General features: G+C 46.9%; 1 protein-coding gene across 4 annotated transcripts; it reads right to left on the bottom strand.

The window, feature by feature from the left end:
• Nucleotides 1-905: 905 nt before the first annotated feature.
• LOC105023626 (HEAT repeat containing 5a) lies at nucleotides 906-24,432 on the bottom strand. Of its 4 annotated transcripts, none has more exons than XM_013137414.4 (36): nucleotides 24,341-24,432; nucleotides 22,985-23,262; nucleotides 22,215-22,426; nucleotides 20,807-20,915; nucleotides 19,586-19,735; nucleotides 19,325-19,496; nucleotides 18,954-19,111; nucleotides 18,568-18,817; nucleotides 18,246-18,401; nucleotides 17,894-18,144; nucleotides 17,639-17,750; nucleotides 17,365-17,517; nucleotides 17,009-17,108; nucleotides 16,544-16,653; nucleotides 16,200-16,363; nucleotides 15,874-16,037; nucleotides 15,684-15,789; nucleotides 14,647-14,837; nucleotides 14,365-14,524; nucleotides 11,341-11,530; nucleotides 11,013-11,182; nucleotides 10,504-10,530; nucleotides 9,150-9,294; nucleotides 7,578-7,757; nucleotides 7,180-7,413; nucleotides 6,757-6,935; nucleotides 6,597-6,665; nucleotides 6,317-6,496; nucleotides 5,829-6,069; nucleotides 5,456-5,692; nucleotides 5,014-5,289; nucleotides 4,630-4,905; nucleotides 3,808-4,035; nucleotides 3,421-3,572; nucleotides 2,809-3,019; nucleotides 906-2,635 (listed from the first exon to the last, which is right to left on the bottom strand). In XM_013137414.4, the coding sequence occupies exons 2-36, from the start codon at nucleotides 23,108-23,110 to the stop codon at nucleotides 2,334-2,336; spliced, it is 6,141 nt and encodes a 2,046-aa protein (XP_012992868.3). In that variant the 5' UTR covers nucleotides 23,111-23,262; nucleotides 24,341-24,432; the 3' UTR covers nucleotides 906-2,333. The 4 variants fall into 4 exon arrangements, with proteins under 4 accessions (XP_012992868.3, XP_012992866.3, XP_012992867.3 ...); XM_013137412.4 differs by lacking the exon at nucleotides 24,341-24,432 and adding an exon at nucleotides 24,120-24,312; XM_013137413.4 differs by lacking the exon at nucleotides 24,341-24,432 and adding an exon at nucleotides 24,129-24,312.
• Nucleotides 24,433-24,657: the final 225 nt, after the last annotated feature.

Genomic DNA, 24,657 nt, shown 5'->3' with positions numbered 1-24,657 from the left:
TAATTCATTACATTGGTAACTTAATCGTTATAGATCTTAGTGATACTGAATATAAAGAGATTACTTTCTTACCTTTCTTTGTGGTTCTTAACATAACGAATGAAATTTGACGTTGTTGCATATTTTGCATCTGGCAAATCTTTTTTTATTCACACGGTCCAGTTCAAAGTCCTTGTATCCAAACGATACTGTTTGTGGAGCTCGACTAACGTTACTGTCTGTGGTGCTGATGTCACAACATATACAATAATTTTATTGCTGTTTGTTTATTATAAGTTCAAGTCATTGTCGAGTCTTCCACTTCAAGTCAAGTCTCAAGTAACTTGTTCTCAAGTCAAAGTCAAGTCCCATATGGAACATAAATATATTTTTGCAATTCAAAATGTTTGTAGAATGTATGATGAATATATGTCGAATACATTTAACTTAATTCAAAATACATTTCAGGTATAAAAAGGTATTTCACCTTTTATTCTGAAATGTATTTAAAATGTATAAATACATTTAACTTTACCCAAAATACATTTCAGCTTTTATTCCGAAATGTATTTGAAAATGTATTAATACATTTCAGTTTTGTCCAAATGTATTTCACCGTCAACAATGCTCTCGTTACAATTGTAATGTATTATAGAAAATACATTACAAAATGTATTTTGAAGCCCATATTAAAATGCATTTTTCAGGTCCTATGAAAGTAAAAAGATGAAATATAATTACTGACTTATTGCTTATATCTCATTTAGGTGTTTAAACACATTTTATAGATGTTGTTTGAGGTGGCAACATACTGGGGTAGCCATCTTCTTGAACTCCAATTATATATTTTCGTGATTGCATTATAGCTACCTGCATGTCAGATCCTGGCGTTACAAAGAAAAAGGAAACCACAAAAGAGACAGAAATTCTTCAAAGAATTTCAGGCTTTATTCATCCACAGCCATTAGAAAATAATGTGTTAATTGCAACCAATATTTTCATTTGTACAGTTTACAAAATAAATGGCCAGGTTCCATTACATATAGGCTGGAATTTTACAGTATCCTCCCAGTTATGGTAAAGTGTCTAACAGCCTAAGCCAAAATAAGCAGGACAACGTCCTCTGTACCGGATATATTTGTTATTGCAGAAACACTTTCATTCTTAGTGTTAACTTTATGAAACCCCGCTATATGATTTACATTCATTTACATACCCTCAATGAACATCAATTTTATAAAACATCTTTGATCAGTGTCCACAGACTAGACATTGTTGTAACACATTCGTTCACCCAGTCGATCAGAATACATTTGTAGAGAAGTTTAACATGAACGGTGATGAATAACAAAGGATTATGCAAGTATATGATACATGTAATGCTGGATACTGACTGCTGAATAACTGGAGCCCTGTGCAGCTATTTTATTTCATGTTTTTTTAAGTTACCATAATACAGTACCAAGACTATAATGATAATGTTTGGATTGTTGTCTGACTGGATATAGTCATAACATTAAACAGTATGTTAAGTGCAATGTCATTTCAAGAACATCAGAGCAGTGATTTTATTGTTCTGTAGATAGCTGGACTATTAATGATTTTAATACATGGCAGTTAACATTTCTCTCTGTGTTGCTATTATTGCTACAGCAATTTAGAACTAAATTGTTATACATGTTATTTGAACACTTAAATTACATTAAATGTATGTATGTTGGGTGTACTTATGCATGCTGCATCTTTTTCAGCTTGCATTGCTAACCGCCTGTTTGCATAAATGTGTTGACAGACATTCAAATTATAAGGAATCAATTATGAAACAAATACTGTTGACATCCAAGCATGTGAACGCCCAGCAAAGTTTAGACTTCAATGAAAAAACTATGGGTAGAACTGAACAAATGTTTTCCCTCACCAATTAAAAAGCTAATGCTATTCACTAGGAAGCAAAGGGCAAAAACAGGGAGGACCTAGGGAAATTTGTCCATAAGAAAACCTGCATATGTTTTCTGTTACAAAATGTTAAGTAAAACTTTGCACTAATGAACTCCCTGGTAAGGAATCTGTCTCTGATGATGACATGGTCTTTTCTCTGTCGTCATTCCCTCATAGAGGTTAAACAGTTAAAATTAACAACTATTGTACCATGAAATTAAACATGAAAAACGGACTTCCTACCAAACTAAAACAATAAAAAAAGCGTCACTGTCCTTGATATGTGCCTGTCTCAAGTGACTATTCCAACCTTAAATTGAGTATAAAGTGACGCTATAGACTATAATGTAACGTCCAGGTGTTTCTGTTTCCTGTCTGCTCACAAGAACTAAGCAGTCGTTCCAGTTGAAGTTGCCTCACAGGAAATTGGTCTTGAGTTGAATGCTGGGCGATGTCTTGCTGGGTACTGGGGTCTGTGTGGCCTTGATGTTGACAGTTTCCTGATTTCCCTTCACCGCAGCCTCCAGCCGGGCCTTCATGTGGGGTGAGGAGGCCATGAGGGCCTTGAACACAGACGAGTGCTGGGGGCCAATGCGCATCAGGTCCAGAAGGGCAGACTCGTGCAGGGCACGGCCAGGTGCGGAGGCGGAGGCCAGGGCGTTCTCATCCAGCAGGAAGGAGATGAGGATGGGAAGGAGAACGGCCACCAGCTGGGGACCTGGAGGTCAAAACACAACCAGAACAACATGATGTTACATGGGACATGAAGATAGGCATTTAAAAACCAAACAAACACATCCAGATGATATGGTCCATCTAGAAAAAGCTAACTAATAAAATTGATTGGTGATGCCCAGAGGAGTAGGATGTCTAAAATAACAGCCTACTAACAGTGGGTCTTGTCTGCAGCAAACACAAGAGCCTCCAGGGCTTTGACTCCATCCTGGATGGCCCGCAGCTCCTCATAGCTCTGGGGCCCACTCCTTTCCACTCCTTGGAGGTGTCTCACCACACAGCCCCCAAGGGCCTGGATGAAGGGAACCGCCACCACGGTCTGGCTCTGGAAAACTGACACCAGCAGCTGGTAACTCTTGCTGAGCACCTGAAGAAGCACAGAGAAATATAGTCAGCTGCCCTAGCCTGAGGGACACTGACTACACCTAATTTTATAAGAAATAACCTCTGACAATAGTTTATGTACGTAGATATATTGATTTAATAGATGGTGATAGTAATGGAAGTAGAAATGATAGTTGTTCTATTGTAATATTTTAGACCGATGAAATGGTACTACTAATAATACATTATGCTCTGTAATTATTATTTTTTGGATTGAATCCTTAAAGATAAGTTAATAGTGAGAAACCTTGTATGCTAACTTCAGCAGTGGATACGCTGAATTTTCAAAACGCTTTAATTGTGTAGCCACAAGAAGACTCCTAAAAAGGCGGACTCCTTAGCTCTGGATGACAGCTAAACTAGCTTGTTGTGACTTTAACTCACCACAGGGTCCTTAGTCTCCAGACTGGCTTTAAACTTGTCTATGCAGCGTGCCTGCAGGGGCTGGAATGTGGTGACCTCAGGACTGGCAGAGAGCAGGAAGACAGTGAGGGCAGTCAATAGACTGACCTCATCCACCACAGGGCTGGCCTTATCTGTCAACCGAGACACAAAGAGAATCTAACATCCAGTCACAGTCTGACTGACCGTAGTCCAACTTCATATTACGGGGGCGTCCAGAGCCGCACTAGTAAAGCCAAAGGCCAAACTCTGTAATTAACAAACGTATGATGGGGTGGCGTTTGTATAAACTTGCAAATCAAAGGTTGTGGTGTTTGGAGTCAGCTGTGTAACTCCTGTGTCATTAGTGTGCTGGTGGGTCTCCCGTACCGGAATCCCAGCAGTCCAGCAGGGTGTTGAGGGCGCAGCGCAGGAGGTGGGCCCAGGCCCCACGGCTCTTCTCAGAGCGACTCATTGGGGACGACAGCACATTTCTCAGGGCCTGCAGGGCTGCCGTGACAACCAGGTCCAGAGCCCTTCCCTGACACAACTGCTGCACCAACTCCTTCAGCACACCCATCAACAGGTACAGTACTGTAGGCAGGATGGACACACTGCCTATGGGGGAGAAAACAGATGACAATCAGCCTCAGGTTAATCACAGCACCATAGAAAGCACAGGTGGGGTGTGGAAGCAGAACAAAACAGTGAAAGAAGCATGAGAAGAGGAGAGAGGGGGGGGAGGGAGGGAGGAGAGGAGAGGAAGGAGGGGGAGGGAGTGAGGTGGGGGGTGTGGGGGTAGAGAAGGACAGAGGAGAGGCAGCACAGGATGGGGATAATACACACGATTACCAGGATTGTAGAAGGAAAATGTAAAGTTTTCTAGAAATGGTCAAGAACTCTGCCCTCCTTGCTATAAGGGGAGAACCTGAGCTGAGGGGGAGAGGCCCTACTGTAGGGGGGGCAGACAAAACATCCACATGGATTGCAACAAGATCCAGTTCACAGTTGTGTACCTGGCACCATTGATCAAATAAAAACAGGTTGTTTGTACAGCAGTAGGTGGTAATTCCACATTCATGTTGGGCGTCAAGTGAAATCCCAATGATCTATTTTCCTCACTGGGACTGATATTAGAGTGCCTGCTTACGCCCCTGAGCTGTTGGAATAGACCCCCTTCCTGGTTAGAACAGCAGACCCGTCCGGGCTTACCTTCAGGAGAGCAGATGGACGGGAGGTCGGACAGGATGGCCAGAGCAGACGCCACCAGTCGGCAGTCGCTGTCACTCAGACTCCAGGTCGAGCCCCTCTGGCCTCCGCCGGGGCTCCCGGCCAGCTTGGGGCTGAGCTGGGGAAGTTTACGCACCAGTACACACAGGCACAGCTCCAGGGCCCCGAACACCAGAGACCTTCCCGGAACCAGGCCGCCGGTATCCCGGCCCTCCCCGAACTCAGGCACAGTCTCCTTTTCCTCCGCTCCGTCATCCACTGAGAGAAAGAGATGTTTTGACAGAATTAAAAAATAAAGAAGAACCACAAGGGAACATATAACTTGAACACACTGCTATTTCGTCGCCTGACGGAACGAGCACTCACCTTCGGCGCTGTGGCGTTTCTCCCGGACATGCTCCTGGGCGGCGCTCACCACCTGTCGGACCACCTCCAGGACGGCCAGCTGCACCGCCATGGCCTCCCGGGTCACCAGCAGCCTGTGGAGCACGCTCAGCAGTTCCACGCTCAGCACCTGGTCGTTGCCCACCTTCGACCGGGGCCACGGGACTTGGAGCAGGGCCTGCAGGGCGCGGAGGCAGGAGGAGATGTTCTCCATCTGGTCGTGGGAGTGAGGGGAACACAGGAACTCCACGCTGATGCCTGCAGATGAGGACACAACACATCAAAGGACCGCTCCGTTACCTATCGAACGCAAAGACTTGCCTCGCCTTCAAAAGCATCTTTCCAAGAGGGAGACATTAATTAGAAACGACCAAGGCCGGCAGTAGGGAAGACACAGGCCTGGACAGGGTGTCTTTATTCTCACCCAGGATAAGGTGCAGCCGGTCGGCGCTGACGTCCTCAGGGGACTTGGAGGCCAGGGAGGCGGACTGGCCCATGGAGGTGGGGGTGACGGGACGGGACAGGTTGGCGGGGCCGTCGTCCGCCATGATGAAGCCGGTGCTGCTGAACCACAGGGCTGTGGCGTGGAGGATAGGAGCCCAGGAGCTGTAGTAGTGGGGTCTGGCCTGCTCCACCGTCTCAGCTGTGTAGAAGGTCCCTCCTAGAGGAGACAGATGTTTATTACCAGCAGAGCACACACCTGTTGGGAATTTGGAGCACACTCCTCCCACGCTATCCATCCAGTGTGATGCCTGGAACCCCGGAATGCACCGGCGTCTGTAGCTGTGTGTCCTGACCTGCGGCAGGCAGCTGCCATGAGTAGTCCTGGGGCAGCGTGAGCACAGCGTAGTCCTGCAGGGCGGCCAGCCACAGGCGGCTCAGCGCAGCCAGGTCGGTCTGGACCAGCTTCAGCAGCCCGGGCCCTCTGGCACCCCCACAGCCTTCCTCCAGCAGGGGGGGATGGGGTTGCTCCGGCTGCCCCCCGGGGCCGGAGTTCTCAGTCGGTTGGCCGCTGTTCTGCACTGCTACGATGTATACCTGGGTGAGGACACTTCATTCAATGAACAGGTTAGGTGCAAACTGCGTCTATGAGGAATACGGGATCAGCTGTGATGTATCCAGGATTCATTCTTCGCTCAGACATCACAGAGGATGTGGGCAGCATCGAATAAACTCAGAGGATTCAATCGTAATGATGGAGACTTGGCCCGCATTGGACTACTAGGGGACAGGCTTGGATGTATAGTTAGTGTACGTGTTAGGGGATCAGCCGGTGGCCAGTTACCTCAGCCCAGGCCTTTAGCACCGCTAGCGTCTCCATGGTGGATGTCCCCTCATTGTACACTTGACTGGGCACCTCTTTCCCTGTCTGGATCTTGACCAGAGAAGAGGCCAGGAGCTGGTGTACTCTCCTCAGGTCCCTCAGGTCACTGACCACCCCGCTGGCTATCCACGCGCTGCAAACCTGGCGGGCGGCAAAGACCAAACCCCACAGTCAGCCGTTGCTCCAGTCGAATGCCGGCATTCCGTTGCTAATAGTTACGAGGGGAGACGGAAGGCCTCACCTGACAGGCTTTGGCCGTGACGTCTGGAGGGGCTTCGGCAGAGAATGCTGGCCTCAAAGCTGCGCCAACCTAGACGGGAACAGAGGAGAGAAGTGACCGCTTGAAAGAGCCGACGACAGCCATCGCCGTTTCTGGAAGTGGCGTGACGCAGTGGACTCACGTTGGCCTGATACTGCTCCAAGATGACGTGGCCGGGAAACTCGGGCTCGGGGATGGCGGCAAACTTGCGGATGATGACCAGGAGGGTCTGCAGGCCGGAGAGACGGAGCTGGTCGCTGTGGTCGGTGGCGGCCATGAAGGCCATACGGATCAGGTCGGCCAGATGAAGAACCAGGAAGTCTGGCAGGGAGGAAAGGACAGGATGTTTAACAAACGTTAAACAGATGTTAAATAACACATGGATGCTCCACATGCTCATCATAAAATGACAAAATCAAACAGTTAATCAAATCATTTAAGTATCCGGTTAAATAAACACACAATTCAGAGATTTCAGAGCTTTACTTTACTAGGCTCAGTGAAGGGACAGTTTAAAACCGGTGGTGCCAAAGGAGAGACGTTTCGACAAAAAGGCTTCCCTGACCGGTGGATTCGTGCAGGCGGAGCTCCTGGGCCAGGGTCAGGTCAAAGTGGGCGGGGTGTCCGTGGCTCTCGCACTGGGTAATGACGCGACACACACACTCCATGGCGAAGACCCGAGTGGACCAGCGCAGGTTGGTGAAGGGCCCGCCGGAGTCGGACTTGGCGTGGAAGACGGACGCGTCGTCATCCCGGTCCGCATCCTCTTCCTGGTTGGTCTCAACTGGGGCGGTGGAGTCTGAGCCAACAAATATCACTAGATTGCATTACTACAGGTAACATTTGGTGTCAAATTAAGTCTCTAATGAAATCTACAACACCACACCCAGTACTAGAGAAATGATTCAACTAGTTATAGGGGTTAAAAAGGAAATGCTTCCTATCATTCCACAGCACACCCACCCGCAGAGGCAGACAACACATCTTTGCAGAGTTTGAGCCAGTGGGCCAGTTTCCCTGCAGTGATGGAGGTCATCATGTGGACCAGGGTCTCCTTGATGTCCTGACACAGTCGGGGGTCTGACTCCCGATCCAGCAGGCTAAACAGCGCCCCCTCCAGGCCCACCTCCTTTATGGTCACATCTGACGAGAGAGGGGTGACAATGAGGCATTTCTACAGGTCGTGAAGCTGTATCCGAACGCACGCTCATATGGCAAGCTATCTGTAATTACAGATTTCTGTAATTCAGTATCGACTGGTCAGTTTTAAACAACTATTGCCATTCATGTCTATGAGGTTTCTGATTACAGATATTTTTAAATCAGTTGCAGATATCAACAATGTCTATTGTTGATATCTTCATCTAAATTATAACTAGTTGTAATTACAGTTCCAGATATCTATAATTCAGACTAGTCACAATTCCAGTTCAAGATATCTTAAACCACCCTCAATTTAAGATATCTAGATCGTTATTTAGCGATATCTTAAATAACGTTTTAACTAGTCATAAATCACTTGAACTGCAATTCTGACTAGTCTGAATTAAATTGAAGATATCTGAAACTGGAATTACAGCCAGTCATAATGTAATTGTAGATATCTATTATCAAGTTATAGATATCTTTGAATTAATTTTGATTGATCTCAAATTGGAGATATCTTTAACTTTCATTCTGCCTAGTTAAAATGTAATTACAGATGTCTTGAGTTGGGATTTTAGTTAGGAAAAATGACGTTGCGTATATCTGTAGTTACATGTAGGAGTCAGGAGCGGGAGTGAGTGGCTTGCTTGTATTCAAACACGTTACTACTCTTCCACTGTATGACATGCATTAACCACCCTGTCAGACCTGCGTGAGGCCGGGTTTCTAGTTTTTGACAGATTTTTTAAGGCTCCAGGCAGTGCACGACATGCGATTTTTGCAAGAAAACTGAAGATTTTCTTTCTTTCAAAAGTTGATTATTAAAAAAAAAAAAAAAAAAGCTCTTCTTCACCACAAAATCCCAGATGATAAGATCGTTCTATTTCATGATTGATTTTTTCGACTAACACCGAAATGCGTTTCTGGGCCAATATGATCTGATGCTTCGCATGAGAAACGTAATGCAAAACAATTCGAAATAGTCTTAATGACGTTTGAGATATCTATAATTTAGTTTTGCAATAGTTGCAGATATCTTCAATTTCCATTTGGGATGTGTAACTAGTCTAGTGTCGTTTTCAGCGAGGTCATTGCTGATATCTGTAATTCACTTTTGACTAGTCAAAACTGAATTACAGAGATCTTAAACTGTAGTTTTGACTAGTCAGAATGACGTTACAGATATCTTGAAACAAAATCCTGACTAGTCAAAATGACGGTGTTGATATCGGTCATGTTCATTCTGGATAGTCAAGTATAGCGAATATACTTTAAAACGGAATGCCATACGTTCTTCATTCAGAATCCATCTGAACACGCTGAGCCTCAAAGGAAAGACTGCTAAACGTTAATGACCGGATGTCTCGGCTTTACGGAGTGCGTCCTCACCCAGCTGTGTGTTGTCCCTGCGCGGCAGCTCCTTGACCAGCGCCACGGCGTGCTCCGACACCTCCAGCGCTTCCTTCTGGGCCAGCTGTCTCAGACAGGCCACCACGGCGCGACGCAGGGACAGGTACGAGCTGCACAGGTTCACCTGCACACGCAAACACGCGTGTGAACACATGTGAAGAGACACAGACAAAACAGTTTCAGCAACACAGCATGGCAGAACTAGAGAGCCCTAAACACTGGCAGTGGGGGTGACCATTCTACCTGTCAAGTCATTTTGTGGAAAGCCCCATAATCAGGAGATCCCATTTCAATGACATGGTAAAAACCTGCCATTGAAAACCCCAGGAGGTACCCATTATAACAGACAGGTGGGGACCCGTTACGTTTTCAGCTGAACACCATGCTTGAATAAATAGTAATTGCTGTGAGCAGTTAGTAGACCGAAACATGTAGAATATTTCAGCTGAAAGCAAGCGATTACATTCACGGTGTGTGTGTGTCAACAACTCATTGTAAAATCATTTGGCCTGCTAACTGGATGTGATACATTAACCCAGGGGAACGAGAAAAGAACACAATGCGAGTTCCAACACAGAACACAAACAAGGAGAAACAGAATAAGGGTTGTTAGCTCCATGGGAGTGCAGACTAGTGACTAGTCCTCTTTGATGCCATGATGCTGTTAGCTAATCATCCTGTGATAAACAAAAAAATAACAAAGGCCTTTCAGAGAAGAGGAGTGTGTCAGCCTGCCTTGGTCCCAGATCTGTCCGTGCTGTCTCAGGTCTTTGTCATGGCTGAAATGGAGTTGGCCGAAGAGCACAGAGCAGTGTGGGACCAGGCTAGATGTGTGTGGGAAAGAGCTGACAGCAGAGGTACTGTGAAGGAGAGTTGAACTTCCGTCAGTGACTGCATCAAATCTAATTCTTTTTCGTCTCATTTGAGCGTGGTCTTTAGCTGTCAGGCCTGACAGCAGAACTCAATAGTGTGATCAATAGGGCAACAGTGAGAAGTTGACCTAAACTAGTGATCGAAGCGTGCATCCAATGTAAAGAGGGAAGGACTGAGAAAAGAGCCACTGACGCAAGACAAATCCTTGGCACTACCCCTGGAGCAGGAGACCGTGTGGGGGGAGGGGGAATCGGCTCATGCTGGCTGTGGATGATGGATTGGGTTAGTTCAAACTCACGAAGGAGAAACGAAAGAAAAGGAAGGACAACCAAGGTGAAAACTGGGTTTTGACTGGGTGATGAAAGAAAACTGTGACGAGAAAGTATAACCAAGTGGCAACAGTAAATCCAACAGACACACTTCACACAGAAACTGCTGCAGTCAGGGGAAACCAACCTACCAACACAGAATAATCCAACAAGATATCCTGTATGAGAGAGAACACACAGGGTCACTACAAATGAAGGCACTACCAGTCTCTGGGAGCATCCATCAGTGTAACAGTTAATAAAGAAGTGGTCTAATAAAGAACGCCTTCACCCACAATTCAAGAGAACTGTGTTTATTTAAAAAGAAAAACAACCACGGGATACTTTGGTTTTGGGTACTATTGTTGTTTGCAGAGGCTTGCCTATAATGATTAACATACAGTAGATTATCTTGATCTAGCAATGACATTAGCTAATTAGCTACCAAGGTAGGACAATGGCTGGGCAATGTGGCACACACTTTAGCATTAGTTACTGTAAATGAAATTGTTTTTGTTATTTTTAATAAACTGCCACACATTTCTGTTGTGTGTAGACCAATGGCAAATGAAAATAAATGTTAAGAATTCTAAATGAATCTAAAACAAGAAATGGGGAGAAAGTGAAGGGGTCTGAATACTTTCGCTTAGGCCAGACTTACACACAGGCTGGGCACCAGGCTAGCCAGGTTGACGTGGCGCGGGGCAAACATGTGCAGCTGCTGCAGACAGGAGATAGCCTGGGTCTGGACCAGACAGTCAGGGCTGTCCTGCATCACGGCGCAATCCACCAGGCATGATGTCCGTAGGGCCGACACCAACTGGCCCTCGCCTGGAGGGTTGGGGGTAGAACCGCATATACGCGGATTAGAGAGCATAAAGAAGAAGGCTGGTACCGAGAGAAACCCATACCCCATTTCAAGTCTTTAAACTGAAATCTAAGCTGCTGTACTAAACAATCGATCAAAAAGGCCTGAGGTGAGTAGTCACCTTGCAGATCAGGCCCCAGGGCGGTGATGAGGGCGTTGAGGCATCGACCCAGACTCTGGTGGACCTCAATGTGGGTGGGGGGGACGTTCAGCAGCAGCCTCAGAACCAGGGTGAAGCTGGCCTCCACATGGCCGTGGTACAGAGGACCGGCCAGGTCAATCACCATGGACAGAGAGTGCAGCGCCCACATCTGGTACGGAGAGGAAAAACTCCACACATTAAGTTACCAGCAGGCTTGGACTTTTGTCATTTTGGGGACAAGGCCATTTGGCCTTCGGTGTTACAAAAAAAAGTTTAGGACACAAAGGCCACAGGACAGGCCACAAAGGCATGAGAGTGAAATAATTTGGAGCGCACAAATAAACAACTTGAATTGCTGATACGTGGTCACCCATGTAAAGGGCTGTTTTGTTAACCACTACACCATCCAGCTGTCCATTTGCCAGATGTCTCTTGTATCTATCCTGAACAAATCCTCTTTTGCCAATGGCCGTTTTAATAGCTAATTGGCCATTTGTGAATGACATTGAAGTAGTTAAACATACTTTTTTTTTAACTGAGTTTACCTCCACCACAAATAGCATCTATGAACTGTATGGCGTTTGCCACTGGCCAATTTAACAGCGTATTAGCCAGTAATAAGCTTTACCAGTATCTACTAACTTACTGGAATAATCATAAGAATTTAGCAATTGCTAGCAAGACTGAAGATGAACTTTTCCATGCCAGAAACAGTCGCAATATAACCTATACAGTTTTAGTTAAGGCTTACTATAACGTAACTACTGAATGTTGTAGCCAGATTAATGTTTGTCTACCCTGAACCAAGACGCATGCACGGATGCGTACTTCAAAAATCAGTCGCAATGTCACCATAAATTGTTTTATTTCAGGCATACTATAATGCAGACACTGAAGGTTAGAGCCAGCAGAGTTTTCGTCTATACGGAATAATTCATTATGCATACCTCGCTTTGATTGTGAGGAGACCAGAATGCGGGATCTATAGATTGCAGGTCCGCTTCTCTAACCAATATGCTATTTAACAAGGGGTCGGTCCGTCGGTCACTCACTCAGTAAGAGACATTCGCTCTTCATGGCTGGCTCCGCTTACGCGGTCTGGCACAAAGTAAGCTATCTATCGATAACTACAGTAGCTAGCTTGCTTACATGCATGTAGACCATTCTGTGATTGCGAACTGCAAACATAGATTTTGACAGTAACAGGTACACAAAGGCCATGGTGGCCGTAGGGCGTACAATGATTTGAGGCATCGCAGACAGAGCAAAGGGCAACGGTGACTGTGAAATTTCTACGCTGGTTACCAGTAGAGACAAACCGCATTCGCGGATCCCATTCTGGTTACCAGCAAAGACAAACTACTTTCCCAGGAGCCGCAGAAGCCAAGGCGAACAGGTGACAATACGAATAAACAAGCTCTGATACAGTGGGGAGAACAAGTATTTGATACACTGATGATTCTGCAGGTTTTCCTACTTACAAAGCATGTAGAGGTCTGTCATTTTTTATAGGTACACTTCAACTGTGAGAGACGGAATCTAAAACATAAATCCAGAAAATCACATTGTATGATTTTTAAATAATTGATTTGCATTTTATTGCATGACATGTATTTGATCACCTACCAACCAGTAAGAATTCCGGCTCACACAGACCTGTTAGTTTTTCTTTAAGAAGCCTTCCTGTTCTCCACTCATTACCTGTATTAACTGCACCTGTTTGAACTCGTTACCTGTATAAAAGACACCTGTCCACACAATCAATCAAACAGACTACAACCTCTCCACAATGGCCAAGACCAGAGAGCTGTGTAAGGAGATCAGGGATAGAATTGTAGACCTGCACAAGGCTGGGATGGGCTACAGGACAATAGGCAAGCACCTTGGTGAGAAGGCAACAACTGTTGGCGCAATTATTAGAAAATGGTAGAAGTTCAAGAGGACGGTCAATCTCCCTCGGTCTGGGGCTCCATGCAAGATCTCACCTCGTGGGGCATCAATGATCGTGAGGAAGGTGAGGGATCAGCCCAGAACTACACGGCAAGACCTGGTCTATGACCTGAAGAGAGCTGGGACCAAAGTCTCAAAGAAAACCATTAGTAATACACTACGCCATCATGGATTAAAATCCTGCAGCGCACGCAAGGTCCCCCTGCTCAAGCCAGCGCATGTACTGGCCTGTCTGAAGTTTGCCAATGTTTCTCGATGATCCAGAGGAGGAATGGGAGAAGGTCATGTGGTCTGAGGAGACAAAAATATTGCTTTTTCGTCTAATCTCCACTCGCCGTGTTTGGAGGAAGAAGGATGAGTACAACCCCAAGAACACCATCCCAACCGTGAAGCATGGAGGTGGAAACATAATTTTTTGGGGATGCTTTTCTGCAAAGGGGACAGGACAACTGCACCGTATTGAGGGGAGGATGGATGGGGCCATGTATCGCCAACAACCTCCTTCCCTCAGTAAGAGCATTGAAGATGGGTCGTGGCTGGGTCTTCCAGCATGACAACAACCCGAAACACACAGCCAGGGCAACTAAGGAGTGGCTCCGTAAGAAGCATCTCAAGGTCCTGGGGTGGCCTAGCCAGTCTCCAGACCTGAACCCAATAGAAAATCTTTGGAGGGTGCTGATAGTCTGTATTGCCCAGCGACAGCTCTGAAACCTGAAGGATCTGGAGAAGGTCTGTATGGAGGAGTGGGCCAAAATCCCTGCTGCAGTGTGTGCAAACCTGGTGAAGAACTACAGGAAACGTATGATCTCTAATTGCAAACCAAGGTTTCTGTACCAAATATTAAGTTCTGCTTTTCTGATGTATCAATTACTTATGTCATGCAATAAAATGCAAATTAATTACTTAAAAATCATTCAATGTAGATTCCATCACTCATAGTTGGAGTACCTACGATAAAAATGACAGACTTCTACAAGCTTTGTAAGTGGGAAAACCTCCAAGATCAGCAGTGTATCAAATATATGTTCTCCCCACTGTAGGTGATTCTTGTACCTGGACCTCTGGGGAGGTGCTGTCCTGGGACAGGGTGAAGAGGATGCCCACACAGGCAGAGAGGTGCTGGGGGGAACTAATGCCCCCTATGTGGCGATACAGAGCCCCTAGCGCCAGCGAGTGACCTGTACGAGTTACCGCATCACGGGCCGTCTTCAACCTGGGGGGGGTCAGAAGGGTCAGACGGGTTTTGGCGCGTTGATAAACCAAAGACTAACCAATGCAAACTCTTCACAACCTTAGCTTTGCACATGTTCTGATATAAACCGAATGAACACTCACTTGTCGAAGCAGACCAGGGTCATGGAGACAGTGAAGGTGGGGTCGTTGACCACCTGCACAAGGCGAGACAGGCCCTCCGCAGCCACGCAGCGCAGCAGAGGGTTGGGGCTCTCTAGAGCTCCCACCAGGAGGCCCAGGGCTGGCCTCCGAACCTCCTCCGGACCCAGCCCAGCACAGCAGGAACCCAGGTGCTGAACACAGAGAGAGGAGGTGGGATGAGGGACATACACACATTTCATAGGAGATTATGCTTTGTGCTTGACTGATGAGATCAGTGATGTCAATCTGTTCTGCACATAGACAATGTTAAAGGCATCCAGTATATATACACACATACAAACAGTGTCTTACAAAAGTATTCAAACCCCTGAAATATTTTCACTCAAATCAACAACAGTAGGGTGACCATGGTTACATGTTGGAAAATAATTTTTAAAAAAAAGTAATATTTAATTCACACATTTACATTTGGTAGAGCCAGCTTTCACTGAAATAACATCATTAGGTATTCTGGGGTGAGTATGCATCAGCTTTGCACAGTGTCAGAGGGATTTGGGCCCATTCTTGATTTGCTCCAGGTTGTTTAGGTTGAATATCAACCCCATGAAGCTATTTGGGAGAAGGCCCAGTGTGTGCAAAGCTGACATCAAGGCAAAGGGTGGCTACTTTGAACCATCTACAATATTAAATGTATTTTGATCTGTGACACCTTTTTAGTTACTACATGATTCCATGTGTTATTTCTTCACTATTATTCTACAATGTGGAAATACCCTCAAATGAGTAGGTGTCCAAACCTTTGAGTGGCACTGTATGCATTATGCAATCAAGCAACACATTTCAGTTTATGTTTCAAAAAAATATTTCCCGACATCAAAACCAATGTCTTCATACAATAACTGATTTCAAGTTTCAGTTGTTTTGAAAGAAAACAGAATGACATTTCAGTGTACCCTTTCTAATTCACCAAAATGCAAGAGTTGTGCGGACGTTTGAATACTTTCCCAAGGCACCGTATGTACCACAGATGACGTTACCTTCAGGACACTGCAGAGGGCGGCTGCCACCTGGGTCTGGACTGTTAGCTGACGGACGCCCTTTAATTGCTTCAAAGACTCGCTAAACTGTTCCAGAATCTGGGTCCTGAGCCAGGGAGAAAACGCCATTACAAATTACATATATATTGTTACATCGCTAATGCTCACTGGATGTACCAGTAGACTGTACCTTTGTGGGACGATGACATTGGGGAAGATGACTCCGAACAGCTGTGTCGCTGCAACAGTGAGCGCGGCTGCAGGGGGCGGGGGGGCGGGAACATCCTGGCCTTTGTCACAGATGGTGAAGGGGTCGTACTCCAGGGTCCCTCCTCCAGCTCTGCTCCCATGTAACTGAGGTAGGCGGCACAGCAGGGTCACACATAAGGTTCGGCCTTCTTCGCAAAGCCACATCGGCTAACAGAGTAGCACTGTCGAGTGGCTGCCTGTTCTGGGCCATAGAGGTCCTATACAGTAGCTGCCTGGGTAAAGATACGCTGAGAGCTTTGGACAGACCTGCTCCTCTATGTATTGCTGGTCCATGTCGTGCAGAGCCGGGCCCAGGAGGACCAGGTCGTTGGCGTGACAGAGGGGAGGCAGTAAGGTCAACTCGGAACACGCCACGTTCTCCGGCCCAGTTAGGTCGGCCACCAGTTGCTTCAGTACAACGCCAAAATGCTCTGTGCGGACGGATGAAGGACCTCATTCAGAGTTACAGTTATGGATGATCCAATCGTTTAACACCAAGAGCGGCAGGTCTGTTTCCATAGAAACACTTCTACTTTCTGCAGACCCACTTCCACATTCCATTTTAATAGTGGACTAATAGTGGTCAAAGACAAGTAACCAAAGGCCCTCACCTTCGTAGGTCTTTGGAGGCAACAAAGCCAGGACCTCATACACCCTCAGTCTGAACACTATGGACGCGTTTTTAATCTGGTTCCCGTAGGATTTGATCAGAACAGGCAGCCTGCAATACACACAGACAAACATCCAGGCATCAGTCAAATAATAGAGATTCACTTCAAATAAATCAACCCATGTATGGTTCTGTCACTTTGACTGACTGTGTCCATATCCTGGTTAGATGCTACGTGGGACACGGCTAGGCGCTAAAAAAAGATTTCTGATACTGGCCACCTAACATGGAGGCACTTTTAGCTCCAGCAGAAACCTTACAGTCAGAACTAAGTAACGGTCATCATCAGTGATGTCGCTGTTTGAGATCTCCCTCTGTAAATATTTGTAAAAGCATACAACCCAGCATCCCTCCATGCAGTATGCATGCCTTGTTGTTTCGGACTTCCTGATCAGGTGTGACTCACTTGGTGAGCAGAGACACAGCACAGGCCAGAGGCGTGAGGAGACGACCTGTAACATCATCATTCAGGAGATCTCTGCAGTGAACCACCAGGCTCTTCATTGCTGGAGGGGAAACAGTGGTGCGGGATACTGGTAAACATACACAGTGCCACAGGTTGACGGCCTGTTCACCTGACAGGAGTTAAACAACCTGACTCAATCCAGCTACAGAACTTCACTGGGTAAAGTGTACTTGCTATTACAGGGTTTTGTGTTTGATCCACCTATCTTAAGACACATGTGCTAATAGGAGATTAGTCTGGATAGGAGCATCGGCAAAATAATGTAAATGTCCTGTGCGTGTGCACATGTGTCTCACCACACAGCGCTCCCGCGCGACCCTCCAGGGTGACCTGCCAAGTGAAGTGGTCCCCACGGCGGAGCTCCATGTCCAGGTCTCTGATGGAGGGAGGGAAGGCACACTTCCAGAGCAGCAACATCCTGGGGAGGTGGTGCTCCACCACGGCGGGACCTGAACAAGACGGCAGAAACCTCTACTCACGCCTGGTCATGTGGTCCGGATAACTGGTCAAGCTCTTAAACACAAGCCTTCGTCTCCAGTGGCGGGGGACAGGGGAACGGGGAGGACCTACCCAGGGTGCTGAGGGCCGAGAGCAGCAGCCAGCCGGCCTGTGTGCGCTGGATGGAGATGCGGCTGTTCTGAGTAGCTGAACGGAGCATGTCCTCGGCCACACCTATCACCACCTAGAAACGCCGGCTCTGATCAGTAACATACCAACACATATACACACCAGCACACACTGAGATGAACTGTGCCTTTAGTTTGAGGAGGCCCAGTGTTCTCCTAAACTTGTCTGTAGTTGGGGGAGGCCCAGTGTTCTCCTTACCTTCCCTTTAGTGTGGGGGATTCCCAGGGGGCAGTGCTGCACGGCCCCCAGCAGGGCGGCGATGGCAGCGCTGTACCCAGCTACGGCCTCCGGGCAGGACTTGAGAGCATGGAGCCTCTCGGCACAGCGGTCCAGCAGCACGGCCCCCTGGGACGGCAGGGCCACAGCCACACAGCGCAGGCACCAGGCGGCTGCCAACCGCGCCGACACGCTGGGGTGGAGTAGCACGGAGATGACCGTGTCCAGCAGGGCTGCCGGGACCACAGAAGACGGTTCTAATCCTCTTTAACACACGTACTATATATACTGGCCTTGAGCCATTTGTCCTGATGACACTGTGTGTAGGTCCCACCTGTGCTGGTGTCGGTGACCAGGGGTGCTGCCGTGGAGCCCAGACCCTGGACCAGGCTTCCCAGCTCTAGCAGGGCACACACCAACACATGCTGACTGGCAGCTACGTCTGTGATGGTGACACGGGTCTCCACGTTCCCATCGCACATGGCCGCATCTGGGCAGGGACACACACAAACCATCACTATACCGAGAAACCCCAAACGTGATATCTGAAACACAATGACACCAGGTCGGCGCTCCTGAAGTTCCCTTTCGAACCACCCGGAGGAGAAACTCTGCCCTATTTCTTTACGGCTGTTATTAAAAGGCCATCCTCTCACCCACTGCCCTCTTCTGTTTGCCTATGGCCAGACAGAGGTCCTTGGAGGCAGCGATCTGGGCCTTCTCCCCCAGCAGAGAGCCCAGCGTGGCGCGGAGGATGAAGGAGACGCAGCGTCTGCAGCACACCGCGTCGGCGGGGGTCTGGGTGGCCCGCGCGTGGGACACCAGCTCCATGAGGAGGCCCAGCAGGGATGAGAAGTGGGCCTCCAGCCAGGGGCCGCCCAGAACTGACACGAAGACCACGCATGACTAGCGGGGCCCAGGAGACGGGACGACAACAGAGTCAGACAAAACAAGACGTAGCTCCTAAATACACACAACCGCACATGTAAAGGCTGACTAGCTCCTGGCCCGACACGTAGGACGTGGACGGAGGGCGGCTGACCTGAGTGACGCCCACGCGGATGTCTTTGCTGACGGAACTTGTCCCTTTGAGCATGTCTCCGCTGGCTCTGAGGAAGCCGGCCCCGCCCCGCAGAAATCCCCCAGTCAGCAGGTCCATCACCTCCTCCAGAGAGCTGTGTTTGGACCCTTGCCTGGGAGCTGGGACAAGAAGACGGGGTCAAGACACCAAACTGAAACGGGCGTTCGTGGACAGGTACTGTGAGGTTCGGGTGGGTTTAGAGAAGGGGGACAAAGTGGAAAATGGCTCCTGGTGCAAAAACATCCCAATTCACTAATACCGCTTATAAGTGTGGAATGTAGTCAAATGGGGACGAGTCCTACTCAATCATCATCCGCTGTAGCTTACTGTACCTGTGGCCTGTTCAGGGTCTACGGCCGTGGCCAGCAGGGTACCAAGCAGCTTGGAGACAACCACGCGAACGTTGTAGTTGGAGCCCTCGAACGCCCTGAAGCACAGCGTGGCTACGTTCTCCAACTCCGAGGTCCTGAGAAACACAGCCTCTCTCTGGAGCTCCAGCAGACACTGCCAGACATCACACAACGTTAAGGTAAGGCGTTCAGCGCCAGCTGCGCGGCATATTCTCTGTGGGTGAGGAGCACCGGGAGATCTACCTCGGCGGCGGCGCAGCGAACGGCCATGGAGCGGTCCGTGAGGCAGCCGCGCGCGGTCTTGTAGACGTCTCTGTGACAGGGGACAGCGCTCGGCCCCAGCCCCCTCAGGATCTTCTCCACGCTGAGCATGATCTCGTAGCGGCCCTGCGACTGGAGCACAAGACAGGTGAAACGGCGCTGAAACGGCGCTGAAACGGCAGTGAAAAGGCGGTGAAAAGGCGGTGCCGGGTCACTCTGTAAAAGTTGGACGCCAGCTCTGCCTAAGCCTTGCGTTCAACCCACTTGTGTGGGGGGACAAGTTAGGAATATAGGTTCACCAGTTAAAAGCTAGAATCCAATAAAATAGAGGTTCCTATACAATAACAGTGGCCTCCAGAATGACTGGCACGAAATAATGGTGTGAAATATGGTGTGAATAATTCTGGAGGGCACTTGAAATGGATGTACTTTAGAGCCCAGATGCATTCATTGTACTACAAGTCATTTTGGATAAGAGTGTCTGCTTAATGACATCAATGATTGGCAACAGTCAAGACCTTTTCGGTAAAATTTCAGGGTGGGGGGGTTGATTTAGGAATTCTGCCACACCTGTTCTCAAGGACATGAGAAAAAATACAGACAAAAAATAAACACTATGTCATGATGTTTTAATATGTAGTCAAGGTATGAAATTAGGTTATTTTCGAATACTATCCATTTTCAGTCACGTGACTCTGACTTGCTATATAATGGAGGAATTGAGGCATTCGGTTAACAATTGCCTGAACGTTAGAATTGGCAAAACATGAGACCTAAGCGTGGTATGACCAACAGTGCGAGGCACACCAGTTCGGATGTGTCTGAATCAGCCGGCCTCCTGTGCCTTCCACCCCAACAATGTCTAGAGATTACGGAGAATGTGGGTGGAAACTGCTTGTTGATGCAAGTGTCAGGTGAACCACACACAAATAATGAAGTACAACAGGGGCCTTCGGCAACTTTAGTCAATTCAGTGTAAAAACACTGCCTCATCTACCTAAACCCTGGTTCAGTTAACATGACCTGCAAAGTCCTTAGAAACACATTCACATTTTTGTTATTCAGCTGATGCTCTAATCAAGAGGGACTTACATTATGGATTGCATACATTCACTAATTAATCAACATTTAAATAAATAAGTAGTAGTACATAATAAATCTTTCCACTAATATAATGTTTCTTGTCTTTAAGTTTTCACTCACCTCTGCAGACTTCATGGCCTTCCACAGATTTGCCAAAGTCTCTTTAAATGTGTTGACAAGCAAACGGCCAAGCTGCTCATAAAGGGCACCCAAACAGGCAATCGCTGCCCTATGGACAAAAAAAAGGAAATCAGTTGCAAAGGCAATCTCACTTGCCTGCAGTGTTTATCGGTGCAATGTTACTATTTAAATGGTGCCATTTTAGAAAAAAATGACTTAATCATAATACAAATGATTTAAACAACAATTTATATATGGAATGTAACTGAATTGTTTTCTTGTCTGTGAGGAGGGGGAAATCACACAGGGCTCTCCCCTGTCAAAAAGGAGGAGCTCAAAAGCAAATATAGATCCCTCTATACGTAGATCAAGAAAAACTCAAAGCATTTTGGCCAGACAAACAAGTTTGGAGTCAGGCTGGGAAAGTCATTTTTTCGTAGCAAATGCTCTTCTGTCTGGAAGGACATCAGACAGATTACAAAACTATAAGCCTAAGTCCCATTTTGTTGCTGTGCACCCGGCACTGGCGGAACAAACTTTTGCTACATTTTTACTGGAGAGGAGCGCATAGACGGAGGTGAGGTAAGAGGAGCGCATAGACGGAGGTGAGGTAAGAGGAGCGCATAGACGGAGGTGAGGTAAGAGGAGCGCATAGACGGAGGTGAGGTAAGAGGAGCGCATAGACGGAGGTGAGGTAAGAGGAGCGCATAGACGGAGATGAGGAGCGCATAGATGGAGATGAGGAGCGCATAGATGGAGATGAGGAGCGCATAAATGGAGATGAGGAGCGCATAGATGGAGATGAGGAGCGCATAGATGGAGATGAGGAGCGCATAGATGGAGATGAGGAGCGCATAGATGGAGATGAAGGAAGAGGAGCGCATAGATGGAGATGAAGGAAGAGGAGCGCATAGATGGAGATGAGGGAAGAGGAGCACATAGATGGAGATGAGGGAAGAGGAGCACATAAATGGAGATGAGGGAAGAGGAAGAAGAGCGCATAGATGGAGATGAGGGAAGAGGAAGAAAGGAAAAAGGAGATGGAGCAAAAGGAGGCGGAGCAAAAGGAGGCGGGCATCTAGCTACCTGCCTCTCCCTCAACTGCCCCGCATCAATGAGCTGAATTGTATGAAATAATTCCAGACTTTTCAGGTAGGGAGACAATTACGCAGGGCACTGACGATTATACACCATTATCTGGTGATTATTCACCACCAATTGTATACACCTACGTCATCTGTTCATAGACTGTGTGTATTCCCCTATTATCGACCACTAGTAGCACCACTGCACCAACTGAAATGCAGTGTGTGTGTTAATGCACTCAGCAACATGTACTGGTTATAATGACACCATTACAACAGCATGTCCATTCATCCCTATAACTAAAGTATTCTACTGCACTTACAGTCGAGTTGGCAGGTAGCTCGGTGAGTCGTCCTTACTGCGGATGATGTCATTGCACCTGTCCACCATGAGGGTGGCGGTGAGTGAGTCGCCCACCTTGTAGAGCAAAGCAAGGCAGTGGGCTAGGAGCCAGCGGGTTGGCGGACCCGGAGAACCAGTCAGAACCATGGTCAGCTGTTCTACCAGACGCTTCTGGTTTTTCTTAACATCCGCCTGAAGGAAAAAGTCGGTTTGGTTCACTCACATTCAACAGAGTTCAAGTCAACATTTCACCATCGGCCTTTACAGGCAACATGAAATAGATTACAGTAAGTACAAAACATAGATACTAGTTTTACACAATTTGCATGAGCCCACAACAGCCACATAATTATATAATGTTTTTGGCTCTCATACTGTTGCTTCAAAGTGTTTTTTGAAGAGCTGCTAAGATTGTCACATAGAAAGCTGAAGCTCATTGATATGGGCTGGCTAGCCAAAATGCCTTTGAAGCTGAAGCATTATACAGTTGATTTTACAATGACACAAACATTCTATTTAAAGGATAATTCAGACAGGCTTGTCTGCTAAAAAAAGATGGTCACAGAAAACAACCATGTTCTATTCTCAGCCTTCTATAATTGCCCTCTTTTGGTCAGATTTTGCTCAGGAATGCACCAAGCTCTCTGTAACAGGAGAGGCTATTGTCTGCAAGCACCAGCAGTCTTTCTTCTTCCAGCTCCCCATCCTCCCACTCTCCCTTCCTTCTGTGCCCCATTCCCCTGTTCTCACCCTGTCTGTAGCAGGGAGCAGCTTCTTCAGGAAGCGAAGCCACTCAAAAACAAACTCGGCCCTCTGGTGTTCTCCCAGCTGGCTGCATGCCTCTTCATTCAGAAGCAAACTGTGTGCCCGTTCCATTCTCCTCCCTCCTTCCACTCTTTCAGCAGGTCCAATCCAGTCTCTGCCGTCCTCTGAGCCCGACTGATTCCAAATACAGCCACGAATCAGACAGGGCTGTTTGTTCCCTCTCACTGGGGCAAAACAATGCTCCGTTCCATCACCTGGTAAATCTACAACACATCCGTAGAAAGGTTCAGAGCTCAGATGTGTGTGAAAGGAGAGACTCCTTATGATCACTAGCACTGCAACTAGGTAACTAAAACAGGACATTGATAGTACTGACATTGAAAACTGCCAAAAACCTCTCCTGTAAAGTATGGGATGTGTCAGTTTTTTTCCTTATCTAGGAGTGATAAAGAGTAATCCAATCTAGGGCAGCACAGCCAGGCAATTCATTATTCAAACAGCCGTCCATCCTATGAGTATGCTGCTAGTAAACTACCATTACACATGAATACTCCTGAGAGGACGTATATAGGGAGGTGAATACTGTACTAAACTATTGTTTCTCAATCCAACTTCTCGTTTCCTATGACTTGCTAACTTAGTTGCTGACACATAGCTGTCAAATCATGATGGTCATTCGGTAAAACAGAGAAAGCAGCACAACAAGAGTCTCATTATTAGCCATGATCAGTTGTAGATAACATGTTGGTAAACTAGATACCGCCGGTAATTAACACTTGTTAGCGATCTAGCTAACCAGTACAGTGGTTGTACTACTATTTAAACAATTTATCCGTCTTCTCTAATCCAAGTAACATTAGCAAAGTTGGCTAGGCTATCTACCTGGCATTCCCAAGTCTTTGGCAGATGAGGCTTTGCTAACTTTGTATTGAATTAACCTGTTTCTAAAAACGACACACCGGGCCTGCAGTTATAGTTCTAAGCAACTGTATCGATTAAAATAAGCTAACGTTAATTGGGAGGAGACGACTTGTAGTTAGCTAGCTAGCCAACGTTACTTAGTTATGCTGGCATGCAAATATAAACACACCATGGGTGTAACATATAAAAAGCCACGTACATGATTTACCTGTTTCCAAAACGTCAATTGTTAAGTGGCTATATGCTGCAATTTCAGGTGGAATTCTGGAAATGCTAAATAATATTCAAGTAGCTATTTGATAGCCGGTCTGGCAGACACATCTACAGCTTCTCAACTAGCTACTAGCAAACTACGCTGGCACTGGATCGAGAGTAATCGAGCGCAGAAACATCGATCAAAAAGTAATTTTAAGAACACACATCGATGTATGCTGCATCAAAACTTGCCACAAGTAGATCACTTTTGTCGTAGGATTTCCTTTATGTTGCCTAGACATAATCGTCTTACGAAATAATTAGAGACAACGGTACATTGATTAAGCAAGCAAGTCATTAAGTATGCAAATAACTTAATGCCCAGGGCACAGCACATTTGTTCAAGACATTTGTGCATAACAAATGTCAGGAACCAAATTAGAAAAAATTATTACAGTAATCAATCTAATTTACACAAATATTATACTGATTAACACAAAGATGTCAGTCAGTTTATTTGTGATTGTTCTAAGGTTCTTATT

This window comes from Esox lucius, chromosome 15 (genome assembly GCF_011004845.1).
Source record: "Esox lucius isolate fEsoLuc1 chromosome 15, fEsoLuc1.pri, whole genome shotgun sequence".
Lineage (NCBI taxonomy): Eukaryota > Metazoa > Chordata > Actinopteri > Esociformes > Esocidae > Esox > Esox lucius.
Note: the sequence above shows the minus strand (reverse complement) of the source record. Positions and strands in the feature narration are given on the sequence as shown.

Bases quoted from the DNA above. Each gene is read 5' to 3' on its own strand.
- LOC105023626 (XM_013137414.4), bottom strand. From the start codon at position 23,110: ATGGAACGGGCACACAGTTTGCTTCTGAATGAAGAGGCATGCAGCCAG. The intron at 11,183-11,340 runs GTGACTACTCAC...CCAACCCTCCAG, and splicing joins CCTGGGGCCTGATCTGCAAG to GCGAGGGCCAGTTGGTGTCG. The intron at 5,693-5,828 runs GTCAGGACACAC...TGTCTCCTCTAG, and splicing joins ATGGCAGCTGCCTGCCGCAG to GAGGGACCTTCTACACAGCT.